At 32.2% G+C, this 14,882-nt stretch overlaps 1 protein-coding gene across 1 annotated transcript in view; it reads left to right on the top strand.

The window, feature by feature from the left end:
- ZNF804A (zinc finger protein 804A) overlaps positions 1 to 14,882 on the top strand; it is a 329,558-nt gene that overhangs the window by 263,611 nt on the left and 51,065 nt on the right. Inside the window, exon 2 of the mRNA XM_003253825.4 lies at positions 3,552 to 3,695. Within this exon, the coding sequence (XP_003253873.2) occupies positions 3,552 to 3,695 (144 nt within the window). The remainder of the gene's footprint in view (positions 1 to 3,551; positions 3,696 to 14,882) is intronic.

The following is a 14,882-nucleotide window of genomic DNA, read 5'->3' on the forward strand; positions in this document are numbered from 1 at the left end:
TTTAAATATTAGAGAATTGGAGCTATTTGCACACGCTGACTGGGATATTTGATGACAATAAAAAATGATTGTGGTTTCTCTACTGTTTTTGTTACTTTGTTTCAGTCTGGTATTGCTTTTGTGACTATGTTTTTTAAAAGTCATTCTAATTTAGAGATATATACTGAAATATTTACAGATGAAGTGATATAAAGCTAGGAAGGCATTTAAAAATTATTTGGGTAGGATGAAAGGGTATGTGATGGGATAGGATACAATAAACCAGGACTGATCCTGAGTTCATAGTTCTTGAAGCTGATTAGTGGATACATAGGGATTATTATACTCTTCTCTCTTTTTTATGTGCTTAAAAGTTTAAAAATAATTAAATGCTATGGACAAGAATATTTGGGTTTAAATATGGAGTGAACATTTGCTCATTATATCCTGGAGCTACTTAACTTTCCTGTGCTTCATTATTTCCATCTGTAAAGTGAGGAAATGAAAAGAATCAGGATTAAATGAGTTAATACATCTAAATTATTCATCAGTGACTGACCCTAAATAAGCACTAGCTAAATGTTAGCTATAGTTACTTTTAAATTACTGTTTTTAATTTTAAATCTAGGCTGAAGCTAATATTTTTGAAGAATGCAATTTGACCAAGAAATCTGTTCCACTAAAAACCTTCCCACTTTTGTAGACTGGGTAAACAGAAACCAATTATTGCTTCTGTAGAGGAATATCAATCTTATTTAAAAAAAAAAAAACAAAAACAAACCTTACAACATAATAAGAACTAATCAAATATTTAGAAAGAGGAAGTAGCTTTATTGTAATTATAATGAATGGGGAAAATCAACTAGTTTACCATGAAATTTCTGTTGGTTTAAGATTGTCCAGAGAGCTAATTCAGCTTTAATCCCAAAATTATTTTCATTTCCTCTATTGATTAAAATGTTATCTCTGCCTTAAACACTTTAGCCATGAAATCATATTACTTAATTTTCATTTCCTTTAAATTAACTAATCCATAAACTATTATTTTGAAGATTTTACTGAAAATTCAGTAAACAATTTGGGTCTATATTACTTACTTTTACCTTTTTAAACTAAGTGTTTTTAACATATTGGAAGAATCAATTAATATAAGTAGGAATAATTGACAAATTTGCTGAGAAATGGTGCATTACTTATTGAAATTGATGGAATTATGCATAAACAAGTTATTTTGTGATTTATCACTGTCTTAGTTCATTTGTGTTGTTCTAAAAGAATACTTGAGGCTGGGTAATTCATACAGAAAATAGATTTATTTGACTCATGGTTCTGCAGGCTGTGCAAGAAGTATGGTGCTGACATCTGCATCTGATGAGGGCCTCAGACTGCTTCCAATCATGATGGAAGGGGAAGGGAAGCTGGTGGGTGCAGAGATCACATGGTACAAGAGGAACCAAGAGAGAGCTACAGGAAGGTGCTAGGATCTTTTTAACAACCAGCTCTCAAGAAAATTAATATAATAAGAACTTACCTCAATCCTCCATGGAGGGTGTTAATCTGTTGATGAAGGATGTGCCCTTATCACCCAAACACCTCCCATTAGGCCCCACCTCCAGCATTGAAAATCACATTTTAACATGCGGTTTGGAAGGGAAAATTATCCAAACTATAAGAGTCACCTTTGTTGTGCAGTTGATACAACTAATAAAACATAACAATAGATTATTGTCTTTAAAATGAGAAAGTAAGCTATGGATTATGTCAAATGTATGCATTGATTACTACAAAGTATGCCTCCCAAACCATGGTGAACTTTATTATATGTGACATATGCATGAATATACAGTGCAATAACATAAGCAAAGTATTAGTCATGTATTAAATTACTGGTGAACCACTTTTCAGTATTGTAGAAACAATTTAAACAAATTGCTTTAATTTCAGACTATGAGTCCTTTCTAGTTTGTGTATTTAAGGAGGATAACTGCCATTGCCATATAGAGGACTACAACATTTTATTTATAAGTATCAGTGCTAAAAGTGTGTTTTATAGTAGTACGTAAGAGACTTGAATATATAGTTATGATTTTTTTTTTTTTGAGGCAGAGTCTTGCTCTGTCGCCCAGGCTAGAGTGCAGTGGCACGATCTCAGCTCATTGCAGCCTCCACCTCCCAGGTTCAAGCAATTCTCCTGCCTCAGCCTCCAAGTAGCTGGGATTACAGGTTCCTGCTACCACACCTGGCTAATTTTTATATTTTTAGTAGAGACAGCGTTTTACCATGTTGGTCAGGCTGGTCTTGAACTCTTGACCTCAAGTGATCCACCTGCCTAGGCCTCCCAAAGTGCTGGGACTGCAGGCATGAGCCACGGCACCAGGCCTAGTTATTTTGAATTTTAAAGGAGTTGTATGTAAGATAATCTGGAAGTTAGAAATATATTTTACAGTGAGGTCTGAGGTTTAGGTCTTCTTCACATCATGAATAATGTTTACAGGCAGAAATATTGTCCAATTTTCACTTATTCAGTGAAAGAATTGGACAATGTTTCCACGTGTAAACTTTATTCATGTCTGGCAACATTGAATTGAACACTGCATCTGGTGAGGGGCTCAGATTGCTTCCACTTATGGCAGAAGGGGAAGGGGAACCAGCAGGTTCAGAGATCACATGTGGCGAGAGGGAGCAAGAAAGAGCTTCAAGGAGGTGCTAGGCTCTTTTGCCATTATTTGTGACACTTACTTCATTGACATTTAAATAAGCATGAAATAGCAAGTAACTTATCTTTAATGTAACTTAAAACCCACAGTCAAACATTTGGCCATTTTATGAATTCTAAACAAAAGCTAATGATGACTGGCTATATGTTCATCTTCTCAGGGGTTTGGTTATATCGCTGTCTTTATTTACTGTGAGTATGATGAAAACAATCTGCTTATGCAGTTTAATCCTTTTCAGTTTAGGTAAATAACTGAAGTAACCTGCAGAAAAGTGTTTTCTTTTCCAATGAATAGAGATTATTTTAATGTTCATTCTAAATTGATATGGGTCAGGATAAAAAAAATTAGTCCAGTTAAGTGCCTAGATGGAATAAATAATAAGTTACTATATAGATAATTAAGGAAACAAACAAAATACAAAACTTGTATATTTGTGCACAAATATAGACCTTTTCAAATAGAACACATTTTACATGTTCAGAATAGATAAGTTTTATGTTAGCTGATTCATTGCCAGGAATCCACAGTTGAATCAAGATAGCTATGTGATTTTCAGTTTTTATGCTAACTTAGCATAGGAACTTGTTCAATCAAAGACTTCTATTTATTTCCATCATTTGCATTTCTCCTCCACATTTGTGCTATTTTTCTGTTATTTATCTTGGCTTCTTCTGTTAGTCTTTTAATTTTTAAGTCATAATTTATTCTAACTTGGTTTTCTAGTATTTGCTTTCTTTTTCTCTTTGCTGTATTCTGTTTCTAACTCTAATTATTGTACTATAGTTGACAACTGTTAGAACAAAGTAAACACAGGGGAGAGCTAATTGTATCCTTCCTTGAAATTTTATTTTTCAGGACTATGCTGAGAAGGAAAATACCATAGCAAAAGCTCTGGAAGATCTGAAGGCAAATTTTTACTGTGAACTCTGTGACAAGCAGTACTATAAGCACCAGGAGTTTGACAATCACATTAATTCATATGACCATGCTCACAAGCAGGTAAGAAAGAGATGTGCAAAAAGGCATTTCTGGACTTGTGTAATAGTTTTAATTGTGCAGACTCTAAGAATATGATATGATATTTTTATTTAATTTAATTTGCTGTACAGTTTTGAAATATATCATTCTGGGATGATAATTTGACGACTTACAGCAAAATCCTTTTTTTAAAAAAAAAAAGGCGCCAATAACAAAGTCCGAAATAATCAACATAAAGAAATACCATTCAATTGCCTTTTAATGAGTAAAAGTGTTTTGAAAACAATATTCTACAAGTGATGATCCTCTTATTGTCCTCAAATGTACTGTTTTAAATATTTATATCAATAATTTATGCATTATATTATATATTATTACATGTTATTTATAAATGTAATATATAAATATATTTATCAAAGTTAAATAAAAGTTAACATAGTTTTTCATAGAAAGCATTTTGGATTTAAACTACCATGAAAACATGTGAAAAAAAGATTGGGTGTGCTACAAATGGTCCTAGGTTATTGATTGAGTACTACTTAATATATCTATGATTTTGTTCATTTTAATATTTTCATTTTATTGTCCATTGTCTCAGATTAATTATTACTATCAATGATAAATCCTAGATTTTTCAACACTCTATGTAAATGAGTTTAAAATAGTCGTAATGTTATAAATGTAATTAATACAAATTCCACTTTCTAATATGCCTTATATTTTCCAATGCAACTTCGTTCATTGTTTAGCTAACTTGATACAATACACAGTATTAGCATTAATTTATAAACATTTTCTATTTTAGCTATCACCCTCAAATACCATGCCGAGTATTCATTTTAGTATGAATTTAAAGGTACATTTTTAAGCAGTTGAACCTGCCCTAAGTTTCTGTTAATCAGAGTTATCTATTATAAGAAAGAAAAAGTAGGGAAAGTGATCATGTTAACCGATAATGAACCAATCGTGTGTACTTCCTTTGCTGTCAATCCTGCAGTCGTTCGTACCAACTACACTGTGCTTGGAGAGGATGGTGTAGGGAAGAATTTACCCTTCAATTACGTACTTCACTGATTAATGCATACTTAGCTTAATGATCTGTCCTTGCCTTTCTTTCCCCTGGTAGTAGATCTATTGGCCCACTGGTTAAGGGAAAGGTTTTGATGGAAATATTCCTTTTCTTACATAAAAATACATACATATAAATATATCATTGCTTGATTTGAACATTAACATTCATTAGGAAATAGTATTATTTTGTGAAAATGTTAGTGACATTTGTTTTATCAAATAATTCTGGAATGCTGCTTTCAAAGAGTTTAAGTCTGAGAAAGTCATTCCTTTGATTTTTCCTATGTATCTAAAAGTCTGAGTATATTATTACACGTCTCATTGTGTACAGTAGGTATGTGGAAATGTGTGTGTGTTTATATGTGTGTTATAAGAATATCTATTATCATTTGCAGAAGAGTGCTTCATTTAGCCATATGGTTGTCTTGAAGATAAAACTTACTAAAGTTAGCCCAAGGGCCTTTTCAGTTTCTTATTCTTAGAGAACTTAGTATATTATATATATTCTATACAGAGAAGTTAAAGGGAATTTGGGCTGGTTCTGGCTTGCAGTTTTGGTATTCTAGAGGCCCACCTTTGACAATGCTCAGAGTGATCAAATCCTAAAAACAGCTACTCGATCAAAATACTCATAAACTCTGGTAGACAGCACAGTCCTAATTGATTAATTCAACTTGATATGATGTTCCAGTAGCCAAAAATATTAAAATCTATAGAACCTTTTATGACTTCCCCATAAGATAATAGTGCCTCTTTGAGCGTGTCTTCCTAGAGAACGCTCTCCTTTTTCTGAACAAATACGTCATTGCTATGACTATCAGTATATAATTCTACCACATGACTCTAACACATTGGTCACTTTGAATGAAGTAGAGGTGGAAACAGATTGGAGAAGGACAATTCAGATTTTTCTCTCTTGAGAACTTGAAATTGGGATGTGATTGAAAAGAAAAAAATGCCTAATATCTGATAATGGCTGTACCTGACACTTAAAAATGTAGGGATTGTTCAGTGGTGAAGTTCATTAAAAAGCTGAGAAAGCTGGTTTGCATAAAGAGAGAACAAAACAAACGTATAAGAGAATGAGTTACAAGTGACCCTGTGACAATTGAGAGTATGGAAATAGCAATTTTGATTCCGAATGGCCTTCAGATTCCTAAAAGCTGTCTTTCGTACAACTTTTATGCAGATCCTGTCCTTGAGTTCTGAGAGACATTTCAGCTTGCTGCTAATAAACATACTTAAGACAAAGCAAATGAGCAAACAAAACTAAAACTCCAGCTTCATGCTTATTAATACCTGCAACCAAAAAAGTATCTCTTCATAAAATATTAAGCTCTCTGAAGATCAAAGCAATCTTTTTGGTTTCCCATAGAAAATACCTTTACAAGAAACAGGTACAGGTTGAGTATATCTAATCTGGAAAGCTGAAATCCAAAATGCTCTAAAGTTTGAAACTCTTTGTGCACTGACATGCATGATGCTCAAAGGAGGTGCTCATTTGGACATTTCGGATTTTGGACTTTTGGATGTGGGATGCTCAGCTGGGTACCTATAATGCAGATATCCCAAAATCTGAAAAAAAATTCTGAAATCCAAAATACTTCTGGTTCCAGCATTTCAGATAAGGGACACTCAACCCATATACTCAAAATCCATATGGACTTCAAATTCCTAAAAGCAGTCTTTCCTACAACTTGTATGCAGTAAGTGTCACTTAAGCACTTAAGTGTCATATGGTTGCTTACATGGAATTAGAGCGCTTCCTGAATGGAATTAGAAAATGGCAAATTGTGCATACTTCTGATGCATTCATTTCCTACAGAGATATGATTCCAAGGGCCAATAAGTGAATGGAAAAAGGGAGGAGGATTTATTAATGGAATGACTTTTAACCCTGTCTCTTACCAGCCATATGACTTTGGGTTAAATAATCAAAGGCCCAATGAACTCAACTGTCTATTATTAGGGAAATTAAATGAGAGAATGCACATTAATATGCATTGCAGAGTACATGAAAAATATTAAAAGCTCAATATTTAATAAGTTTTTATTATTATTACTTACTAAAATGTTTTTTCTCCTAGAATGAGACACTGACAGTTTGCCTTTGAGACCATTCTTTATTTAGGCCTCCCAATGAGGATCTGTTTTCGGTTCATGTAGGCTAATAGAGTCTTTAAAACACAACCAGGTAATCTTGACCTAAAAGCTGTTGTGAATGCCTTATATATCTTTGCAAATCTGTTATGACAGAATATGTGTTGCTTTGAACTCTAAACTTCAAAGGAAATTCGGTTTCCTTTCATCCACATTCTCTTTGCATAACTTTAAAATCTCTCTCACTTATCACCAAGACTTGCTAACAGAGGGTTAAAAAGAAAAAAGAAATACAGGGGTACAGATATGATTACAATAGCTCACAAATTACAGTCTCTTTCTTTGAATTTTTTTTAACTTTGTAACTCAAAAGATGTTCGATTGTAACCCTTTTAGGGCAGGGACTCTTTCTTACATGCCCTTATCTTCCCGGTATCTAGTGAAGTGTCTTGCATAATTTAGACACAATTAATGCTGCTCATATAAATAAATGTAAAAAGGCTAGAATCAAAATTCATTTTGAGATTTTATATTTTATATGCTTCAGAGTAACGCAAAGTGTAATGCTTTCATTTTTAAGGTTACAGATATATGTGATTAATCTTTCTTTGGAAAATGGAAAATGATGAATACGACACTCAGGATAGTGGTTACTTCAAGGGGTGATGTAGGGTGACGGGATACCATAGGAGACATAAGTATGTGAAATATGTTCTAATTCTTAAACTGGATAGTGCTATCAGAGATATTCAATTTAGTATATAATGCTTTATATGATCGCATAGATCAAATACTACATAATAATTCAGTAAAGGAGGAAATATCATGAAAAAAATCCAATATTTTGATCTCATGCTCTCTGAAACTCTACTACCAAATATATAGAAACTGGAGAATCATAATTAGTGCTATTGTTAACTCTTCCCTGTGCCATTCAAGTCTTTCACTGTTTCTTAAAAAAATACACAATTTAGACACCCAATTAATGCTGCTCATATATATAAATGTAAAAAAGCTAGTATCAAAATTCATTTTGAGATTTTGTAATGTCACAATTTTGTGGTAGGTAAGAGCTTCAAAAAACAAAATGATTTATTTATGGATTTGCACATAGATAAAACTATTTGTAAGGAGAATATTACATATGAGGATGCTGTGACTGTTATAAGATGAATGAGTTATTTGAACATTCATAAATGTCCATCCTTCATAAGAGTAATGCTACTGATGATAATAATAGCAACAATTTACATATAATATGTGCACTCTACAAAAGTCTTCATATGCATAAAACCATTTAATCTTGATATAGTTTGGATTGACATTGTTTTCTATGTGAGAACATAATTTAAGAGCAAATAACACTTTCAGAAATGCCTTAGAATTTTCACTTTCATCAGCAGAGCATACAAGATACTCTGAAGGATTCTTCTACTACAAAATAAATAGAACTTCCACAATACAATTTTCTTAATTCAGTTGCTGAGTTCCTATAAAGGATGATATCTCCAAAGAGCCCGTGCTACCAAGACCACCCTTGGAGGCTGAGAAGTAGGAAGCTACTGGCTAAAATTTGGGCCTACAGTGACAATTACCTACAAAGAGCAAAATTGAATGAAGAGTAGATACCACTGTGAGCTTTGTAACCTGGAAAGTGAACCGTGGACAGCAGTTGGTAAACTCTGATGATGATTTCTGGGTTAAGGTGAAAGCTGCCCTTAGGTCTTGACTGAAACATAGAAATTACTCCAGCAAAAAAAAAAAAAAAAACAACAAAACTCAATTTAGATTTTCCACTGAATATTATTAACAAAATAGGAATTCACGTCAAAGATTTTAAAAACAAACATTATATATATATATATATATAATATATATATATATATATATGTATGTATATATATATACCAAGAGAAAAATCGCCAAGAGTGAGAATTAACAGGAAAAAATTACTTGGATATTGGGTTCATTTAATACAGAATACAATATGTATGTATGTATGAAAAGTTTAAATTAGTAAAAAGTATAACAAGAGTAATATCAAAGAACCTTTTAGAAGGACAGTGATGAGTTTTATAATGAACATGTAGAAATGTCCTAAAAGCAAACCGTAATTTTTTAAAATTAAGTAGTTTAAGAAAATAAAAGATTAGTCGATTTAATATTTTAGTTTAGTTTACTAGGAGAATAAAAACAGATGAAGAAAAATAAAGTAGGAAATGAAAGACCTTTATCAAGAATTACCCAGACTGTATCACAAGGAAAGCAAGAGCTAAAATCTTTTATGTATCCAGAGTGAAGAAATAGATGATTTTCAAAGCAGAATAGAGCAATCTAGAATTTGAACACAGAAAATTATCATTCAAGAATTAAGAACTAATGAAGACATACTTCTAGTTTCTTTTGAAAAAGATTGAAAAAGCTCACTAGTTATTAAAGGAAACTAAGATACAAACTGCATTTAAAAGTAAATGTTTCCATTAAAATGTTATAAATATCTTTCATTAGATTGGCATTTATTTCATAAAATTTAATAAATATATATGAAAATCTATTTTAAACCAAGAATAAATCTTACTTCTGATCTGCTTATCAGACAAAAGCTATCTAACTTTCATATGAAGAAACATCAGTCTTTGTGATGAAGTATCAAACACGTTCTTTTTAGGATTATAAATAAGAGAAGAAAGAATTCCACTATTCTTTGAACGGTATACTGAGGTAGTAGAGCAAAAACAAATGAACAACAAAATAGGGATTAAAATGCAGAAACAAAGCTATCATTATATTATTCACAGATCCTATGATGGTCTAATGAGAATTTGAAAAGTTGTCTGGCTATTATTTTGCATTTCTGGACTTGCAACAAATTTTGAGAAAACAAAAACAAAATTAAATACCAATGAGAAGAACAATATATGATACTAAATGATAAACCTAAAAATACCATACAACTTTGAATTAGGAAAGTTAGAAAATTGTTTTTAAAATGCATTAAATGGAAGGACAAAAACCTGTTCACATATACATATAAAAATAGACATAATCATAGAGACATCAATTTGCCCCAAAACTGACCTCAGATTCAACAAAGCTTTTAGTCTAAACGTCAGTATTTTTTTTGTAATGAACTTCTCAAGCTGATTCCAAAATTTTCATATAAGAATGAATACGATCCTGAAGAAATAACTAAAAGTGGTGAGATCTGGCCTAACAGTTACCAAGACTATTACATACAGTTCTACATTCTGAAGATGTGTTTTGTTGATACAGGTATAGACAGATTGATGAATGGAACAGAATATAGAGCTGTGACACAAAGATTATATTTAGAAATGTATTAAGTGACAGGAGCAGAAAGCAGGTCAATAGTGAAGGGATATACTTTTGAAAACTTTTTATTTGATGATTGATTATCCCTATTTTTAAAAAAGAGATTATCTTTTCTTCATAAACAAACAAAATCAATGTCAGATGAAGAGTTTAAAATTAAAGAGTTTAAAATGGAAGTCAAAACTTTATATATTTTAGGAACATATCTAGGGAATTATTTTTATGACATTGGGGTATATAGGTAAAATTTATAGAAGATAATAAAGCACATGCCTGTAATCCCAGCATTTTTGAAGACTGAGGCTGGTGGGTTGATTGAACCCAGGAGTTTGAGATCAGCCTGGGCAATATAGTAACACTTTGTCTCTATAGAAAATACAAAAATTAGCTGGCCATTAAGGGCCATGCCTGTAGTCCCAGCTATGCAGGAAGCTGAGGTGGAAGGATCACTTGAGCCTGGGAGATCGAGGCAGCAGTGAGCCATGATTGCACCACTGCACTCCAGCCTGGGTGACAGAGCAAGAACCTGTAAACAAACAAACAAACAAACAAACACAAAGTGTTGTGTGAAAGTTTCGTAAGTTTAACTATATGTAATATGATATTTATTACTAGAAATTTGTAATAACATAAAAAGGCAAGCCAGAAATTGGGAAAATATAACTGCAACTTACAAAACCAAGAAAGATTTAGTATTATGATTTTATTGTAGAAATATGAACACATACGAAAAATAGAAATGGCCCAGTAGAAAATTGAACAAAAATATTTGAGGACATTTTACAAAAAAGGAGACACTTATATGTGTATGAAAAATTGTTCAAAAATAAGCGACAGTATTACAACTGCTAGATTAAAAAAATGGTTGATAATATCAAGTGATAATGTGGATGAATAGAAAATATTACACATCATTTTTGAAAGTATGATTGATTTAGCAACTCAGGAAAATGATCTTGTAAATTTATACATTAATATATTAAAACAAAACAAATCCCTAATATTAATTCTAATAGGTATGAACAACAATATTTGTAAATTAATTAGGATATATTCACAAAATGCAAAATTATTCTGCAGTGCAAATTAACTAGGTATGTGTTTCATGAAAGAATCTTAGAAATAAAAATAGTGAACAAAAGGTTGCAAAGACTCTACCTTTTGTATATTCTTCAAAGTAAAGCAAAATGTAATGTTTTCATTTTCAAGGATACAGACGTGATTAATCTCTCTTTAGAAAATGGAAAATGATGACTACAAAACTCAGGGTAGTGGTTACTTCAAAAGGTGATGTAGGGTGATGGGATACCATAGGAGACGTAACCATGTGAAATATATTCTAATTCTTAAGCTGGATAGTGGTATCAGAGTTATTCAACTTAGTATATAATGCTTTATGTGATTGCATACATCTCACATCAAATACTACATAATAAATCATTAAACCAGGAACTATCATAATAAAACAAATATTATGATATCAAATTTTCTGCAACTGTCCTATTGCAGATATAGAAGCTGTCTTAATTTCAGGGAAATACTAAGTAGTAAGTGGAGAATTATAATTAATGCTATTGTTAACTCTTCCTTGTGCCATTCAAGTCTTTCACCATTTCCTAAAAAAAATTACAAATATCTCCCCTATTCAGTAATTATCAGAATAATCTTGTTTCAAGTTTCATTTTGTTAAACTTTAATCGATATTAAAATAAAATTTTCTATGAAAAATCAAAAGGTAGTGGCATATTTCCATGTCTCTTTCTCTTTTATCATCTGCCCATACCAGCCTCTTTTTATTAATGTAAACAGTGCTCAAATTTCTGTCACACTTATGTTCTTATAGCATGTTTTATTCAAAAGCCCAGAGAAGCACAGGATTTTATTAATGCACATAAAATTTGATTTTATGCAGATAAATGTTAAATGCAAATCATTATCTTAAGCTACATCTGCACTAATAGTTAAATTATTATTGTAAAAACATAGGAAATAGCTTTACATAACAGGAAATACAGTATTTTAAGGATAACTATACATCTCAATATTCTGGGATGGTCTCACTTTCTACCACTGTCCTTATTTAATTATGAAATTCCTTATTTGGATAATAAATAATATGATCACAATATGTATGTTTGTGGAAAAGCAGCAATGTTTTTGGATACTTTTTAAAAAGATGGAAGTCTAAAGGCAATGGCCTAGTTAATGTGACTCTTCATGCTAAGTATAATGTAAAGTTAAGAGCTATGTGTTAGATAGAGTTTGGATATTTTTGCCCTTGGAATCTCATGTGGAAATCTGATCCCTGACGTTGGAGGTAAGACCTAAAGGGAAGTGCTTGGATCTCTGGGCTGATCCTTTATGAATGACTTGGTGCCATTCTCATGGCAATGAGTGAGTTGTCACTCTTAACTTCCCAGGAGAACTGTTTGTTAAAAAGAGCCTGGCACCTCCTCCCTCTCTTTCTTGTGCCCTCTCTGGCCATGTGATCTTCCCATGCTGGTTCCCCTTCTCTTTCTACCATGAGTGGAGGCAGGCTGAAGTCCTCACCAGAAGCAGATGCTGCCCTCATGTTTCTTGTACAGCCTGCAGAACTGTGAGCCAAATCAGCCTCTTTTCTTTATAAATTACTGAGCTTCGGATATTTCTTTATAGCAACACAAATGTACAGAGACAGTGTCCATCATAAATCAGCAACATGTACTTAATTCTCAATTTCAAACTTTCTAAGTGATTCATATAACAAGATAATTAAAATAGTTCTCAGTAAAGGTATGTCACTCTGAATTTTAGTCATTGAGATTAAAAAAAAAAAAAGGAAAGCTCAGAATCAGGTAAAGAAAAAAATTTCCTGTAGACTTCTTCATCTGCCCTTAAAGTAAAGCCATAGTTGCGTGTGTCCTCTCACCTGGCAGCCTATGGGCAATTCAAAGTTATTTTCCCTGTAAGAGATTTATCACACCGATGCTATGAAGAGATCGAAAAGGGAATGATTGCCTTATTGCTGCTGCCCCTCAAACATGTTGATTTTGCTTTAGTGGTTTCAATGTAACTGAAATACCTCCCAACAAGCACTGAAGTGACCTTCACTTCAGCAAGTCAAGATTCCGTGCCTTGCAGCATGCTATTTTGTTCTGCCCCAGAGGAAGTCAAAGTCAGGCCAGGTTGTTGGAATGTTTTGTTTCTGCCAGGACTTCTATTGCTATAGAAATGGAACAGATTTAGTCCCAAATTTGAGCATTTCATAATAATTTAAACTGCTGTTTAGTGATCTGACACTTAAAGGAATTACTTCTTGATATCTGGTAATAGAAATATTCATTTGTGGGGAAAAATGTACTAAAGCTTAATTTAAAAGTAGGAGATACCGGCAAGGTAATGCACAATACAATCACTTCAAATATCTTCCCTGGGATTTTTTGGAGTGTGTGTGGTGTGTACTTCAATCTAATTGAACTTCTGATGGTTTTTATTTTAGCCATTTAGAACATTGTTCTCTTAGAACAAATTAAAGACCATACAGTTTGCTCCTACAGAGCCCTCAAACCCAAAAATATTTTTGCCCCAAGAAATGCACATAGGCACACACATTTACATATATATAGCTAATTATAAAAATGTCCCGTTTTGACATTTCTCATTTAAAGCTGTAATTGGGATTGAAATAAATTGTATATTTTGTCTTGAGTATGCACTAGACTCTGGATAAAGGAATCAGTTCTAGCATCTGAAATGTTGCCATTTTCGTACACCTTCCCCAAGTCAACCTTATGGTTCTTCCTTCCTTTCCTTCTGCCATCTCCTTTCAGGTGGATGGCTGTCTATTGACTCAGCCCCTGTTGAGGGTAGGGAGCAAAAACTAAAACTGTAAGCAAAGATTTCTGTCCTGTTACCTAAATATAATTATTCCCCACCAAAAGAAAAAAGAATACAAGAGATAAATGCATCTAATTTTACGGATTTCATTTTATAAATTCAACTAAGCACTGTAATCCAATAAAAGTCCTACCACGTTGAGTTTTTACCACTAAAACTTTTATATGCATTAAAGAAACTATAAGAAAGCCAATTAGAGTCAAAGTGATGCATATTTATTTTTATTTTAATAACCATTTATTAACTCCTGGAAGTATATTCTTCTTATAGTTTACATGATGACTTGGTTGGTGGTATCAGTGAAACTGTACAGCTTTATTTTACTATTTTATTTTTAATGCACTTTTTTAATGACCATCCTTTAACAAATACACTTTCTCAGAATAAATCTGTTTGGGGAAATAGTTTGTAAATTTATTGTATCCTTTATCCTGTATAGATTTACTAATACTTTATTTTATTTTAAAGAAATTGAGATACCTTCTGGGAATTATTCTTAGTAAGTTCAAAATTTTAAGAAGAAAATTCATCCAGGAAAAAATATGCAAAATCTAATATTACCATCATGTGGAGATTTGAGAACAGTACATCCCAAGAATCAAAATTTTTATCTCCTACTAATCCTATCAAGAACAAAACCTTAAATTATCTGCTGAAAGGATTATCTCATAATATACTTAAAATTCTCCTGGCACCTATAGAAACTAAGATGTTAGGATTTTTGCTCTCTGTGGTAAGGGATAGATATGGTAAATAGCAAGAAAACTTTAATTCTAGTTGAATATGAGAATAACCAGAGAAGTTTTTAAAAATAGCATTCCCAGAGTC

This window comes from Nomascus leucogenys, chromosome 22a, assembly GCF_006542625.1.
Source record: "Nomascus leucogenys isolate Asia chromosome 22a, Asia_NLE_v1, whole genome shotgun sequence".
NCBI lineage: Eukaryota > Metazoa > Chordata > Mammalia > Primates > Hylobatidae > Nomascus > Nomascus leucogenys.